Genomic DNA, 17,248 nt, shown 5'->3' with positions numbered 1-17,248 from the left:
TTTACTTGGATCACCTGTATGATAAGAGTTACAAGTTTGGGCTCTGTAATGGATGTGGAAGATAGGTTAACAGTGCCTACCATGTAGGCAGGGGATGATTAGCTTTCTCTTTATATGCCTTGGCATCATTTCCTTCGTTAAAGCCCATGTTTCTTTCCTTTTATTTATTTATTTTTGGGGGGGGAGGGGCAGAGGGAGAGGGAGAGAGAAACCCAAGCAGACTCCACACTCAGCATGGAGCCCAGTGCAGGGCTTGATCTCAGGACCCTGAAATCTTGACTCTGGCCAAAACCAAGAGTCAGACAATTAACTGACTGCACCACCCAGGCACCCCAAAGCCCATGTTTCTGAAGTTCTTCCATTTCCATTGTTTTACTGGGCCCTCCATGCAGTTAGCTCTGAGGGTAGGTCCTGACCAGGGATCTGACAAGTGCCCCCTTTCTTTTCAGATGCAGCCCTGATGGAAGCTGCTCGCACCAACAATGTCCAAGAAGTCAGCAGGTGAGTGTCGATCCCCAGGACTTGCTCTCCCCTACAGGAGGGCCTGAGCTGGGTGAACCCCTTGCTCCAGTGATGACTGCCTTGGAGGAAATCCTCACACTCCTCTGGAAAGTGAACCCTGTAACTTCCCTATAGTCACAGTCACCTGGGCTGCCTTGGCCCAGGTCAACCCTTAGATTTTTTAAGGTGGGGAGTCAGCCCTGTGTCTCCTTTTTTCTTGACCCCAAACATCTCTGGATCCTTCCACTGTCTTGTTCTTAGCAGGGCATGGTTTAGAGTCCCCTCCACATCCTGCGGGTTCTTTACTGAATCTTCCAATTTGTTCTTATATGTTTGTGGAACTGGCCATGTGTTATTGCTTGCTGCCTGGATGGGGTACAGGTGGGCACCCATAGAAAGGTTTGGGGATTTGGGAGGGAGCTGGAAGAAGCCTTTCTGTCGGGTCTTCTGGGGCTAGAAAGATCTTCCTGAAGGGCTGGGGTGCACATGCTGGGCGCCTGCTCAGGGGCTGAGTGCATTCTTCCAGCCTGCCTGGCTCAGCTGGGCCCCTTAGGACCACTGGCAGGTTGGAACTGAGGTTTGTTCTGGGCAGGGACAGGACTCAGGCTGAGGCTCAGCCTGGTGCTGGGGCTGGGCAGTCTGTGTCCAGGATAGATGCTCAGACTGGTGCCACCCCAGGGCTTCAGTATGGGGCTGTTGGTTAGGGGCAGAGGTTTTATTCTTGGTGAAACTAGTGGCCTGCGCTGGGCTTCATCTTGGCCTTTTTTGGCCCTTTGTATAAAGCGAGGTGGCCCCAGGATACCCCCCTTCCCTGCTACCATGTCCACATATTAGACAGGAAGTCCTGTGTTTGGGGTGGCTACTCCTGCATTCAGTGCCACACTCTCGGTGCTCCTTCTCACTCCAGCTGCCTGAACATATAAGAAAGTGTTGAAAGTCAGCTGCAGCCCCCACCAAGACTTACTGCTTTGATTCCCTTTCATTTTATCTGCAGCATTATTATTGATTCTCAGGGGTGCTTTTGAGTATTAATGTTCAAGGCTTAGTTTTTAATAAACCACTTTTGGAAGTGTGGGCTGGGAGTTGTTTCGTAGCCAAATAAATACGATGGAGCACTAGTTTAATAAACATGTGATGATGCATCTTAAAAACCAAGCACAGATGTCAGCTTGTTGTTATAAGAGCCATTCATAACTGCCGGCTGTGTGTGGCATCTTCATTTCCCCAGAAACAGCTGAGCCGCGCTTCCCTCTGCTGCAGTATAAGGGAGTGAGGGGGCAAAACTGGCTGTGCCGGCCCCCCCCAGGCCTTTGCTGACCCTCAAGCCACCCTTCAGTGATCGGTCAGCCCTCCTGCTGAGCACTGCCAGGCTGCTGCTTAGCTCTGGCAACCCAGTTTAGGTGGTGTATTTGCAAAGCAGCAATGCCGTGAATCCACTGATCCGTCACCCAGGGGAGGCTGAGTTTACCCTATTCCATTAAGCCCCTGAGTGTTGATTATTTTAGCTCTCTCAAAAAAAAACGTTTTTCTAATAGCAATTAAACACTCGTCAAAAGAATGCAGGAAGTGATTGAATTTCTGATGTGTGTGATGCAGAACATTCCTTCTTGCCTGTGTGGCTCGCATTTGTAAGGGCCTTTCATGTGTATCTCCAGTCTCTAGCTGCTTTTCTCCTGCCTCCAGTTGCCTCATCTCTTTTGGTCATGATGACTCAGAGTCTCCCTTCACCCCTTGTAAAGGAGTCAGAGGTGAGCGAGGCACAGAGCCTGACTTTCAGCACAGCAGTCTTACCCCTACTCTTCTGACCTCCTGCGTCCCCCTATGCCCCCCCACTCTGAAGCAAAGAGTAGGGAACAAACTGAGCAAAGACGGGACAGGAGCTGCTGGCTGGCTGCTGGGCCCGGTGTCCTGTGGGTGCTGCTGAGGTGGCACTTGTACAGCACTGCAGGGTGTGGGGAAGGGGGGCAGCTGGCTTGAGAGAAACCAATGTGCAGGGCTTAGAAAGCCCATGGGGAGGAGTCTAGGATTCTTATCCTATGAGCAGTGGGGAGACACGGAAGGTTTTTGAGCAGGGGAGTGACTCAATTAGGATCATTCAGAAGGGTGAAGAATAAACAAGTGAGGAGAGGCTGTTTCAATAAGACAAATTCAAGGTGATAAAGGCCTGAATTAGGAACCCCCTCCTCACCCAAAAGACTTCCTGCTTGCGTATGAATGGGTAGGCCTCTGCTGGAAGGTACTGGAGATGGGCGGTGACCCAGGCTCTGGTCTCGAGGAAACAGACATGTAACCTATCAACTATAGCTTTTCCTGCTAATAGAGCTAGGTCTAGAGGTGGAGGTGGGGAGAGCCTGGCCATCCTTGCTAAAAGAACAGTTCTTTTTTTTTTTTTTTTTAAGATTTTATTTATTTATTTGAGACAGAATGAGAGAGAGAGAGAGAGAGAGAGAGCACATGAGAGGGGGGAGGGTCAGAGGAAGAAGCAGGCTCGCCGCCGAGCAGGGAGCCCGATGCGGGACTCGATCCAGGGACTCCAGGATCATGACCTGAGCCGAAGGCAGTCATTTAACCAACTGAGCCACCCAGGTGCCCCTAAAAGAACAGTTCTTTTGAATTCCTACAGCTGGTGTTTATTCAGCTTTTCTGTGCCCTAGACTCTGCATAGGTGCTTCATGCCGCTCTTAGGTTCTTCCTGTGTATCCTGCTTTTAGCTCCATCCAACAGACCTGCCTATGGCAGGATAGAGTCCCATTCTCAATTTTTAAAAACCCCTTAAACATAGTTTATACATGGTTAGGTCACCAAGTGTGTGATCAGTATCGTCTCCGATATCAGTATTTGGAATAAAACTCAGATCTGGTGAATAATACTGTCCTTTACCGTTCTTTCCCCATTGCCCTTCTGAGGCTCTGTGCGTCTCTGCCTTGATGTCCCCCAACCTTCCTTAGCCCTAGAGCCTTGGGAAAGCTCTGGATAGTGAAGGGCAGCAGCCTGAGGTTCTCCTGCTCAGAGGGGAAGTGCTTCATCCTCCTCTTTAAGGATGCTGTGGAATCTGAAGTTCGTAGGTCCTGGGTATGAGCCCTCTACACAGACCACCCCTCTGTACTCAGTGCTCATTACCCTCTGCTTAAATCCTTCCAGACTCAGCTCAAGTGCTACAGCCCTTTTGAAGCCTTCCTTGACTCCTCCCACCTGGCTGTGATCTCCCCTTGCTTTGCCCCACATCTCCCTTCTGGTCTGGGAGGGTATGAAAGTCATCTGACGGGGCGCCTGGGTGGCTCAGTCGTTAAGCGTCTGCCTTCGGCTCAGGTCATGATCTCGGGGTCCTGGGATCGAGCCCCGCATCGGGCTCCTCGCTCTGCGGGAGGCCTGCTTCTCCCTCTCCCACTCCCCCTGCTTGTGTTCCCTCTCTCGCTGTGTCTATCTCTGTCAAATGAATAAATAAAATCTTTAAAAAAAAAAAAAGTCATCTGAAAAGGGCCATGCCAGCCTGCGGCAGGAGAGTGATCCTTGTCTAGAAGAGAAGTTGGAGGGTGGGTGAGAGAACTAGGGCTGACTGTCAGGACTGAGGAGGCACTCAGTCCATGAACAAGAAAAGCAGCAAGATTCACTGCTGCCCAAATCAGGAATCCTTATAGACAACCTTATGAGACGATCAAGCCAACAGCTCTGGATAGTCACCCTGATGTAGAGGCACTGTTGACCTGCTTTATGTGGTGCTCGCTAACTGTGTGTGGCGTGAGCCTGCCTGGCTAGAGGGGACAGGGCAGGATCTGCCACTTGCCACATTCTGTTCTTGATATTAAGAAGGTTGTGAGCTAGACTTCACCTTAAACCACTGGATTGTGTGCCTCCCCAGGGCAGGGACAGGTCTGTTTCCCCACATCTTATACTCTATTCCCCAGCACAACAGAATTTGGGGAAAGTTACTTTTTACTGACTTTTCAGCAAACTTGAAGCAGACAGTCCAGAGTCTTATTTCCATATGTCCATTGGTTATATTAGAGGAAGGCTGGGTCCTTTCCTCTTCCCTTCCTTATCTCCTCCTTTCTCCCTGTGTGGCAGCCATTTCCCCTCCTCCTCCCCCAAGGCACTTAAACCTTGTTAGTGTGTTCAGCTCTGACAACTAAGGAGTGGAAGCCCTGTCCTGGGGCCCCTGTCCCACCTGTCAGCATCATGAGCAGGTGGCCCTACTCCTGGGCTCAGCCCATACCCAAGCCTGGCTTCTGGATGCAGGAATCACTCACCCGAAACCTAGGGCATAGGGCAGATTGAAGGCACATCTGTCCAGGCTTGGGCTGAGCCATGTGAGGAGCTATCAGGGCTGGGAGAAGTGAGGCCTCCTATTCTCCCAATGGAGATCACATTTCCTTCAGAACAAACTTGAGTGAAAGACAACACCCCTACCCATTTCCCTTCTCCCAGCAGGGAGTTGGGCCTCTTTGCTGAGTGCATAGCTCAGTTGTTCATCAGCCCAGACGTTCTCTAAAGAAGGAACCCTGGTGATATCAATCTTGAACCTCACACTGCCTGCCCTTTCCAGGATTCATTTGATCATTTGACAAAATTTACTGAGCACCTGTCATATGCTGGGTCCTATGCTTGGCACAAGGGACCCCTGACCATGCATGATTCCTGCCCTTAATGCAGGAGACTGGGGAAGACTGTGGCAACATAGCGTGATCAGTGCTGTGAGACAGGAGCCCAGAAGATGCCCCTAACCAACCTGGGAGACCAGAGAAAGCATCCTAGAGGAAATGGCTTTAAATACCAGTAGGGCTTGGGAAATAGAAGGGGAAGGCATTCCAGGCAAAGGGGACTGCATGAGTGGTAGCACTGAGGCAAGAAACAGCCTAGGGTGTGTGGTGGGGCGGGGGAATTATATATTGTTTGGTGTTGTTTGATCACAGTTTGAGGTCAGGAGGAACTGGAGAGAGGGAGAGACCTGGCCGTGGAGGGCATTGTCTGTTTGTCCCTCAGTCATTCATCTGTCCAGCCTGTCTTCTGTGCCTAGCCCTGAGCTGAATTTATGTTGGTGGCAACACCATGAGGAAGGAGAAGCAATCACTGCCCTGGAGGAGCTCATTAACTCCCTTTCTAGGGGAGGATGGGGCACATGAGTCAAAATTGAGAACCAGCAAAACAAGGCACATGTTGCCTAACTTCTATGAGCTTAGGTAACATGGAGATAATACCTATAACCCATAGAGTTGTAGAGTATTTATTAATAGCAGAAATAATACTTCATTTGACCAAGGTTTGTGAGTGCTTATTAGGGGCTAGGCTTTGGGCTGAATGCTGGAAATGCAGTGGTGAACAAGATTGACACAGTTCCTGTCCTCTTGGTACTTGTAGGCTAACTGGGAGCAGGACTAATTATGCAGACATAATTTTGTACTTCAAAATGAAGTGCAGTGTCTTTTCAACAAATGGTGCTGGGACAACTGGATATTGACATGCAAAAAAATGCAGTTGGAGCCCTACCTCACCTATACACAAAAATTAACTCAAAATGGATCATAGACCTAAATGTAAGAGCTAAAATTATAAAACTCTTAAAACGTAGGAGTAAATCTTTGTGACCTTGGGTTAGGCAAAGCCATCTTAAATATAGCATCAAAAGCACAAGAAAACAGAGAAAAAGATAGATAAATTGGACTTCATCAAAACTGAAAACTTTGTGTTCAAAGGACACCTTCAAGAAAGTGAAAAAGACTCTCCCGCAGAATGGGAGAACATATTTGCAAATCATATATCTGATAAGAGATTTGTACCCAGTATATATAAAGAAATCTTTAACTCATCAATAAAAAGATAACCAAACTTAAAAATGGACAAAGAATCTGAATAGATATTTTCTAAAGAAGATATTCAAATGAACACATGATATTCAGTATACACACGTAAAGATGCTTAACATCATTATTTATTAGGGAAATGCTAATCAAAACCACAATGAGATACCACTTCACACCTATTAGGATGGCTGTAAGCAGAAAGATAATAGCAAGTGTTCGTTGGATGTGGAGAAATTGGAACCCTCACGTATTGCTGGTGTGGATGTGAAATGGTGGAACTATGGAAAAGGGTTGGCATTTCCTCAGTTTGTTAAACATGTATTACCTTATGACCCAGCAAGTCTACTCCTAGGTACATAACCCAGAGAAAAGAAGACATGAACATGAATGTTCATAGCATTGTTATTCATAATACCCCAAAGAGGAAAACAACCCCAAAGTCCAGAAATGGCTGAATGGATAAGTAAAAATATGGTATAGCTACAGAGCGTAATATTATTCATCAGCACAAAGGAATGAAGTATTGCTATATGCTACGACATCAGTGAACCTTGAAAGCATTATTCTAATTGAAAGAAGTCAGAAAAAAGACCACATATCATATGATTCAATTTATATAAAGTGTCCAGAATAGACAAATCCATAGAGACAGAAAATAGTTATTGCCAAGGACTGGAGAGGTTGGTGTTGGGAGGGAATAGGGAGTGACTGCTAATGCGTCCAGAGTTTCTTTTGGGGATGATGAAACTGTTCTGGAGTTAGTAGTGAAGATTGTACAACTTTGAATATACTAAAAATGATAGAGTTGTATACTTTTAATGGGTGGATTGTATGGTATGTGAATTATATCTTCAGACTTGTTTAAAAAGGGATTTACAATCTAACCTTGGATCTAGGAGGAGTGGAGGAGAGGGTATGTATCAGTAAGGGAAAGCACTGGAGTACATGAGATTGAAGTGAGCTCTGAATGATGAAGAGAAAGGCGGAATTAGATTCGGTTGGAGGGAACAGTAGGGTGGAAGGCCCTAAGTCAAGAACAGATGTGAAGAAATCAAGCAATTGAGAGAAGGCCAATCTGACCGGACTCTAGAGAGCAAGGGCACAGTGACATGAACTGAAGCTGGAGAGTTAAGCGAGGACCATACCACACTGGGTCTGTAGGCCATGGTGATTTTTATTTTTACTAAGATCGGGGGGCAACCACTAAAGAATTTTAAGCCTGTGCGCTCATGCACGTGTGTGTGTGTGTGTGTGTGAGAGAGAGAGAGAGAGAGCGTGAGCTTGAATGAGAGAAAGACCTGGTGACATGATCTAGATCTGCATTGTAAAAGATCTCTCTAGTTGCTCCACAGAGAACAGATTTATAGAGAGCCATGGTGGATGCAGGAAGACTGGTTCAAAGCGACTGGAATAGTCGGAATAGTCTAGAAAGGAGGTTGATGGCAGATGATGACTTGGCTAAGATGTCAGCAGAGATGGAGGAAGTAAGCTAGACAGGACTTGGTAGTGGTTAGAGCAGTATCAGTGCCTGATACGTCGTATGTACTGATAAGTGAATGTTGAATGAATGAACAGAATTGGATATCACTGATTAGGGAGAAGAAGGTGTTAAGAATGAATTTCAGCTGTGTAGATTCTGTTCCCTGAGATGAAAGTGCTAGAGGAGAACTAGGTTGGGGGGAAAAGATTATGTACTAGGTTTTAAACTTGCTAAATTTAACATGCTAGTGAGATACTCAAGTAAAGTTGTCAACTAGGCAGTTGAATGTATGCGTCATTCTGACTCTTTCCTCTGTATATACCATGTTGCCTCTCAAAAAAAAAATCTCAGTGATCACTTTAGAGATTTTTTTTTTAAGATTTATTTATTTATCTATTTGACAGAGAGAGAGAGAGAGAGAGAGCTCGCAGAAGCAGGGGGAGCGGCAGGCAGAGGGAGAAACAGGCTCCCCATGGAGCAGGGAACCCGATGCAGGGCTCCATCCCAGGACCCTGGGATCATGACCTGAGCCAAAGGCAGCCACTAAACTGACTGAGACACCCCAGGCTCCCCTAGAGATTGTTTTGTTATCTTGTTTTGATTTCTGGTTTCATGGTTTTAGAAAACCAAGGAATATCAGCTCAGACTTGTTTACTAGATGCCTTTGGAAAAAAGTCTGATTTGGTTTACAGTTCAGGAAAGAAGAAAGGGTTAGATTTTGTTGAGAGTTAAACACATTTATTCTAGCTTTATGTTGATTGCTTAGTTTGGTTCTTGTCCCTGGATGCCCCAGCTTGGGGCTTGAGGCACTTGCTGTCCCTGTGCCAGGACTGAGGTGTCCAGAATGTGCTCAGCTACAGCATAGGTAAATGTTCTGCACATTGATCCAGGGATTTTATCTAATTAACAAAAACCCTGGCTGGTAAATACATTTGGCTGTCTCAGGTTCTCAGAGAGGCTGTTTATTGATTGTTGTATCATTTTGGCTGGATGGGAAGATATTAATGATGGCATCAGAGCAAACAAACATCCAGCTCTCTTAACCAGTAAATATTTAAATGTCTTTGTGGTTTACAGTAGATTGAAACATAAGTTTTATTCTAGACCAAAGGTCAAGGCCTAACTGGCATCACTCTTCTAATTTGATGCTTGTTGTGAGAGCTCCTTAAGATGATCACACTGGTTTTTGAATGCTACGGTGTAACACTCATGGGCTTTTTAAATACTGGGATGTTGGAAGGCAGTATAATGTTACAGAAAGAATACAAGATTTTTAGAATGAGCAGATCTGGGTTCCACTTCAAACTGGCTCTGGGACCCTTAATAAGTCATAGAACTTCCCTTTTTCAGTCTTAGTTTCCAAATCATGTTAATGGGGGTCCCACTGAGAACTTTGAAATACAGTTCCCAGTGTTTAGCTCTGTAGAGAAAACCGAGTCCCTTTGGAAAGGTCCAGATCACACGCTGAAACACCAGGCAAGCAGTTCTGCAGAGGTGTGTGACTGGGTCTCTGCTCTCTTGCTCCCTGGTGATGGAAGGTAATCGGGGAAGACTATATTGGCAGCTTAGTTTCTGAACTTCATAAGTAGGTGAGTTGTGGAAGCAGCTAGTCGACTGCACAGAAGCCCAGCAGAGTCAGGTGGTTGGCCAAGCACAGGAGCAGAGAACAGCTAAGGCCTATGGGGGTGACTTGTAGGGAGGAGGGATGTCCCTGAAAGGGAGCCCAGCCCTGGGATGGAGCGTCTAGTGTTGGCCGTACTGCTTCTTGGCTGTGTGGCCTTGGTCCCTTAACTGTGAATTTCATAGATAGCAGACCATTGTTGTTGTTCATTGCTGTTCATGTAGATAGTTAACAAGTACTTATTGAATATTGCATAAGTGTTTTATAAATGGTAAAGAGGTAGGCAAATGTTAATAATTATTTACAGTTATAATAAACCTATAAACAGGGGCGCCTGGGTGGCTCAGTCGTTAAGCGTCTGCCTTCGGCTCAGGTCATGATCCCAGGGTCCTGGGATCGAGCCCCGTGTCGGGCTCCCTGCTCCGAGGGAAGCCTGCTTCTCCCTCTCCCACTCCCCCTGCTTGTGTTCCCTCTCTCTGTGTCTCTCTCTTTTACATCTGTCAAATAAATAAAATCTTTAAAAATAAATAAATAAACCTATAAACAGAGAACTGACCTGTCTTTGAAAAAATAATATAAAAATGGAGAATTACCTCTTTTATTCATTCAACAAATAGTGTCTACTATGTTATGGCACTTTGCTAGGCCCTGATGGATCAGTGATAAGCCAAAAATACTTACAGGCATCACTTCACAGAGCTTAAAGCCTACTTGGATGTTGAGATGTTGATTGTGCAAATGTAAAATTAAAGAAAGAAAGAAAAGAAAAGAAAAGAAATTACATCTGTGACAGATGCTGCAAGGGAGGGTAAAGAGAATCCTAGAGCCTCTAGTGGATTTCTTCTGGTCAAGGAAAGCTTCCCGGAGGAAGCTTGAGCTCTGGTGAAGAGTTAACTTAGGTGAAGAAGGGCAGAAGAGCTTTCCTGGCAGAAGGACCTTTTATTTACAAAGACCCAGTGGAGGGAGGAATGATGACGTGTGAAGGACTAAAAAGGGCAAGGGCGGGATGTGTGTGTGTGTGTATGTGTGTGTGCACGTGCATACGCGCCCTAGAATAAACGTTAGAGGCCATAGTGAGGAGCTTTGTCTTTATTCTAACAGCGGTGGTAACTGATTTGGTGGTGGTGGTGGGGTTGTTGGGTGAGGTGATCAACAACCTTTCTGCTGATGGCTGAGAAACATCAGAACTAATCTGAGTGTCACCAGCTTGTGTGTGCCAGGACCTTCTTTGGCACTGATCCAGCCACTGAGGCAGGGTAGGTCACAAAGCTGCAGTCCCCCGGGGTCCCGCAGCGGGGGCAGCTGTCAGGCTCTGTCCACGCAGCACTATTGCTGTGGCCCGAGTGCTGCTACTTAAAAACCCCAGCTCAATCATGACCATAACACAAATCCTGTCAGCATGGCTAGAACCAGTTGGATTTTTTCCCAAGGAATTTTCCTGGAAACTGAGGGAGAGAAATCCAAGAATACTGAAAGTAGTCAAGCTAAATGTGCCACTGGGCTTATGATATTCACTTTAGCTTCTTGCCTCACAGTTCCTGCTCTGTCCCTGTCCTGTTTGAAAGCTTTCTCAGAAAATCTCACTTTTTTTTTAATCTCACTTTTGAACTTTGAGGTTCTTTTACATCCTAGTTCCTTCCCTCTCCTCCCTTCTGAGCAGGAGTCCCAGGTCCAGACTCCTCCTAAGGCAACAAGTGGTTCTCCCCTCTGACTCATTCAGTGGGTCTGTCAGAGGCTCTCCTATTGTTGGCAGGAATCCCAGTGGTAAGGACTTTGGAGTCTGAGAAAGCAAGGTTTGATTCCCAGCTGTGAGTCTGAGAAAACAAGGGTTGAATTCCAGCTGTGCCATTTGTCAACTCTGTGACCTTGGGAAAGTTGCCTAACCTCTTCTAGCCTTAGATTCTTCCTCTGCAAAGTGACATGATGATTGACCTACCTCACCTCACACCTTTGCTGTGAGAAAATTAAATGAAACTGCTTAGTGCTATATGCCTAGCGCGTACTGAATGCTCTGTATATAGTAGGTTTTGTTACTAAGTGTTACTAATTACACTGCCCCATAACTAGAATAATAAATTAAGGTAATGGATAGAATTTTCTGAATATTGTTACCCTGTATACATGTTTCTTAAGCTTTTAGTGTGAGCATTCAGAGACCTCCCAGACTAATGAACCCAAGGTAAATGAATAGTAAGTGGGGCAAAAAAAACACACAGGCTGGGGCGCCTGGGTGGCTCAGTGGTTGCAACTGCCTTCGGCTCAGGTCATGATCCCGGAGTCCCAGGGTGGAGTCCCACATCGGGCTCCCTGCTTGGCGGGGAGTCTGCTTCTCCCTCTGACCCTCTCCCCTCTCATGCTCTCTCTCACTCTCTCTCTCTCTCAAATAAATAAAATCATTAAAAAAAACAAAAAACACACAGGCTATCATGCTTAGTTTTACTCCTTTTTTTTAGAACTTAAATATATTCAGAATTTTATTTACTTTTTATAGGTTATTTTTAATGGCATAATTTTTCATGCATATAATTTTTATATATACTGGTATGTGTAATATAAAATATTATAAAATGATACTTTAATAATATTGTTAAATATTACTGATAGTGGCTGATGTTTACTGAATACCTCTTTTGAGGCAGGTATTATGTGAGGCTTTAATCACTAAATCCTCACAACTGTGCAAATAATAATGGCCCCATTTCACAGACGGTGAAACAAATGCAGATTACTTGAGTAATTTGCCTGAAGTCCACTTGGAAGTGGCATACCCCTTCATTTTACAGATGAGGAGGCCCGAGGCAGAGAGAGCCTTGCACTCTTCCAGGCTCCCTTTTCCTGTTCAGGAAGTGTTTTCTAGCTAGAGGGAGAACCATTTCTGTCTGCCTTCTGTCTTCCCCTCTGCTCTTCACCAACACCCCCCCGCCCTGCACCCCCACCAGTCAAGCCTGGCCTGCGCCTCCATACCGAGAACCCCGTTCCAGTCAAGACGTGGCTTCTTGCTGGCCCAAACCTGCAGCTTACTCCTCCTACCTGGAAACCTTTGCAGTGCTTGCAGCTCCACCCCTGTTCTTCTGTCTATCTCCAATTCATGCTTCATTGCCCACCTCAAGCCCTTCCTCTTCCAGAAGGCTCTCCCTCACTATTATTACAGTAGCTGTCATTTATTAAATAGCCACTCTACGGGAGGCAGAGTACTAGATACTGTATGTGTGTTCTTTTCCTTTGTTGCTACAGTATTGCAAAACAGATTGTGTTATAGCCATTTTCCAGATGAGAAAACTTGAGGCTTAGATTTCATGCTTACTACCTCACAGCTAGTAAATAGTAGAGCTGTGATTTAAGCTGAGACCCAAAGTATGTGCTTTTCTCACTACAGTTCACTACTTGTTCTAGCCCACGGTGAGCTTTCGTATCACATTCCCATGGCCTTAAAGTCTCCGCCGTACGGTATCACGTTGGGTTTTCACCTCCTTGCCTCTCCTGCCCGTGTCTCCTCACCCAGGCTGTAGCAAGGTGGATGGCACCTCCTCCTGCCTCCACCATATCTAGTCACACAAGGCTGGCTGGGCACTCAGAAGGCACACAGTACAGATATAGTCCGGCCGGTTGATTGATGGGTCGAATGAAACCATGTTTATTCTCCAGAGGCTGCCCAGCAGGAGGGTACAGCAGCTGGGCAGGCTGGCTGGGCTCCGGGCCCTCCATTTATGTGGATGGGAGGCCCAGGAAGGCTGCCTAAGAATCCTCTCTGACGCTGAGCCGAGACTTCCATCTCAATGCCCTTTTGTTTGAGGGGGATAGCACCCAGGCCCCCCATGAAGTCTGTGTGTTTGACCAGCTTTTACAGATGGATAGTGAGCAGGGACAGGATGTAAAGCACAAACAATTGGGGGAGGCCTCTGAATTCCCAGGGGTTCAGAGTCCAGCAGGCAGGGCAGGATCCTTTCCAGAGCAGGTGACACTTAGTTACAGCCCCTGCACTGGTAGATAGGATCCAAGGCACTTTGGTTTCTGGCCTTACTTCCTCATCAGTATTCAATCCCTGTTTAGGTTTTCTTCCCCCACCCCCGCAAAGAGGTTTTTGCTGGGAAGCATCCAGTCCTTAGTAGAGCTTCTCTAGGTATGAGGCCCTCTCTTCCTCCTGAAGGATAAGCAGACTCTGCTTGAACAAGCATTCATTCATTATTTTATTCTTTTGTTTTTCTTTTTGAGGTATAATTCACATACCATAAAATTCACTCTGTTAAAGGGTACAGTGGTTTTTGGAATATTTATAAAATTATGTGACGATCACCACTGTCTCATTCCAGAACATTTTCATCACTCCCTCACCCCAAAAAAGACCCGAGTCTTATTAGCAGTCATTCCCTGTTCTCCCTTCCCACCAGACCCTGGAAACTACTAATCTACTTTCTGTCTCTATGGATTTGCCTATCTGGACAGTTCATATAAATGGAATCAGACAGTGTGGTCTTTTGTGGCTGACTTCTTTCACTCAGCATTATGTTTTCTTGATTCATCCTTGTTGTAGCGTGTATCAGTACTTCGTTCCTTTTTATGGCTGGATAATATTCCATGTAATATTTCATGTCAAGTTCCTGCTAGAAACTGTGAGAGCTGGGACAAAGAATGGTCACCCAGCATTGGACTTCATTCCGTTTAATCCAGCACTATTCAGTGAGGGTCTGATACAGCTCCTCCACTGTGTGCTTTTGAACAAATAGAACACTGTGGTAATGACAACTAACATTTGCAACTAACATTTTCTTTACATCTAGAAATTTAAAACCTTATGTGATAGGAAATAAATATATCACATTTTATTCTTTCATCAGTTGATGGACGTTTATGTTTTTACTTTTTAGCTAATGTGAATGATTTTTCTCTGAACATTCGTGTATAAGTTTTATGAGAATGTATGTTTTCATATCTATTGGGTAGATTCCTAGGAATGGAACTGCTGGATCATATAGTAACTCTATGTTTAACATTTTGAGGAGCTGCCAGACTATTTTCCAAAGTGGCTCTACCATTTTACATTCTTACCAGCAATGAATGAGGGTTCTGATTTCTCCAGTCTTTGCCAATACTATTCTCTGTCTTTTTTATTAACGCCATCCTAGTATGTGTGAAGTGATATCTCGTTGTAGTTTTTATTTGCATTTCCCTGATGGTTAATGATCCATCCATTGAGCATCTTTTCGCATACTTACTGGCCATTTGTATATTTCCTTTGGCATTTATTCATTCATTTTTTTTTTTTTTTGGCATTTATTCTTAAGGCCCATTATAAGCATTATACCCCATTTGGCATTGAGGAGGAGCATAAACATGTATCATGATGACCTTTGCCTTTCAAGAACTTGCAGTCTGGTAAGAGAATTGTAATTAGTATGTAAGAAAGTTAAGGCTTCATAGACAAGGTGGCGTTTAGTCTGGGCCTGGAGAAAGGTGGTATCTGGATACAAGTTGCTTAGTGGAAAGACTTTCTGGACATTTGGAGTAATGTAAACAAAGGCACTTTGGAATTAGAAAAACATTTTATCTTGTGATGAATTCTGAAGCAGTATGTGTAAAAGCACTGGCCTAGCACTTGACACTTAGAGGGCTGTCATTGTGTGTTAGCTTCCTCTGCAGCTGCCCTGTTTAGCCCCTGCTCTGTCCTCTAGGACTACACAGCTTCCTTTTCCTGTTCCAGACCTTTAAATATTAGGAGATGGAACTCCAAGCTAAATAAGCCTTGGTGCCCTAAACTGTGCTTTCAAGTCTTCTCCCCATCGTAGTCATTTCCTAATGAAATGGCCCCAAAGTTTTGGTGCCATTTCTGAATTGTGGCATGACCAGAATTGTGAGGAGCAGGGCAGTTCATCCCCTTTGTTACAGATTTTATGCTTCTGTTAATATGGTCTGAATTTGCACTAGCTTTTTTGGCAGCTGCATGGTACTCCTGGATTCTGTTAAGCTTGCAGTCAGCCCAGCCTGCTGAGAACCAGGGCTTCCTGTACTTCTTTAACCTTTTGATTGGATTTGTTGCCAAGCTTGTTTTAACCTAAAGGCAAGACCATTTTAAAGCATCGTATTGCCATGTGAGTATGAAAGTTGTGGAGCTAGTGTGGAGGAAGAAGAAGGGATGGATTGGGCCTATCTCATCTTGAGTCTAGGAGAAGAGGGTCTCTTCCAGGGGAGAAGGTTCTAGAATGCAGAACTAATCAAAGAGTGTCTCCGTCCCTCAGATCCTTCCTTTCCACTTAAAGCTTTTCCTTCTTTATCATTTTTTGTCAGTTGATTAGTCCCATCAGATTCCTGTAGTGTGCTGGTCCCAGGCTACATGTGGGAAAGAAGGGAAAAAATGGGATATGTGCCCTGGAAGGCAGTGTGGTTCAGCAGAGAGTCCCGGCATGGGTCCCAGTCCCTAGCTGCCACTCACTGGCCATTCACCTTAAGCAGGTCCTTCACTAGTCACATGATCAGATGAGATCATAAATGTCAGGTGCCTGATACATAGTAGGCCGCTCAAGAGGTGTGAGTTCTTTTGACTTCATCATTCAAGAGCCAAGTATGCTGTGTGCTCACTGACCCTGTACAAAGAGCTCTCAGAGCACCGTGATACTTAAAGCGCTTGTTTGTGTGCTTGTCCTATTTCCCCAACCCCAGTTCAGACTGGGAGCTCCTTGTGGGCAAGGTCCGTGTCTCTTTCATCTCTGGACCCTTAGTGCCCAGCATAGAGCCTGGCTTGAAGAAGATGCTACTTAAGTTTTGTTACTGGAATGAACCTGATCTTTGCTCTCACCTGTCTAGGGGGCCAGGTATTTTGAACGGCTTTTCACAGTCCAGTGTTTACTGAAAAGCTCATGGGGTTCTGGTTCTTGGCAGTGGTGGCTCAAGTGCCAACCCTGTTTGACAAGTTTGAGCCACTTCTGTGTCTCACTGCCATACACATGTGACAAGCTTTCTGGCAACCCAGCCAGCTACCCAGCTGCCCTCCATAGCAGCCTAGAGTCCTGCTGTGGTGCCAGTAGGTGGCGCCCATGGCCCTTCCCCACACTTCAGCTGCCCAGACAGGGCTTTCCTTCTTGTCACCAAGTTACCAGGGCAGCAGCTGACTGGGACATAGCATATAGCCCTGGGCAGTGGTACCCAGATGAGGGTGCCCTGGGCCACCCCCTCCCCTTTCTAGCCTTGTATTGTTGCTTTTCATGTTTTATTGCATCCCAGCCATGGCACACACTGCTTGGGGAAACAGACGTTTCCTCAGGAGGAACTAGGAGGTCATTAGTGGAATCGGTGTTTCTGCCTGTCCTTTCTGGCACAGCTCATGCGTCTGCCTCTAGGAAGTTGTCCCCGTGGTTCTGTTGCTCTGACCTACACTCACATGGTACCTTCTCCAGGGTCCTCACTTATATTTTAACTGTTTACCAGGTGTGGAGTTGAACAGTGAGTGCCTTGAAGGCAAGGACACTGGAACTCATCCTGCTCAGAGTCCTGTAATAACCACGGTCTCATGAAAAGTTTGTGGAATGAATGGGTGAATAATAGGAAATGGGTTCCTCAAAAAGTCATTATCCAAACTGAAGGACATTCTACAAACTAGCCTTACTCTGCAAAAGTGTTACAATTATGAAAATCAGAGAAAGGCTGAGCAACTATTTCATTCTAGGTGAAAGGAAACTGAAGACACATGCAATACTTGATTCTCATATTGATCCTGGCTTATATCTGGTTTACGGGGAAAATTGTTCTAAGGATATTATTGGGGTAGTTGATGAAATTTGAATATTAGATGAAAATATTTTACCAATGTTAAGTGTCCCAGATTTGATCATTGTTGTTTAGTGGTTATGTAAGAGA

General features: G+C 45.5%; 1 protein-coding gene across 3 annotated transcripts in view; it reads left to right on the top strand.

Annotated features, from left to right (window-relative positions):
• CLPB (caseinolytic mitochondrial matrix peptidase chaperone subunit B) overlaps positions 1-17,248 on the top strand; it is a 141,448-nt gene that overhangs the window by 3,530 nt on the left and 120,670 nt on the right. For all 3 annotated transcript variants that reach the window (XM_044919693.1, XM_021704737.1, XM_044919692.1), the window contains exon 2: positions 450-501. In XM_044919693.1, coding sequence (XP_044775628.1) covers positions 450-501 — 52 coding nt within the window. The remainder of the gene's footprint in view (positions 1-449; positions 502-17,248) is intronic.

Source organism: Neomonachus schauinslandi, chromosome 11 (genome assembly GCF_002201575.2).
Source record: "Neomonachus schauinslandi chromosome 11, ASM220157v2, whole genome shotgun sequence".
Lineage (NCBI taxonomy): Eukaryota > Metazoa > Chordata > Mammalia > Carnivora > Phocidae > Neomonachus > Neomonachus schauinslandi.
This window is presented reverse-complemented; position numbering and strand designations above follow the sequence as displayed.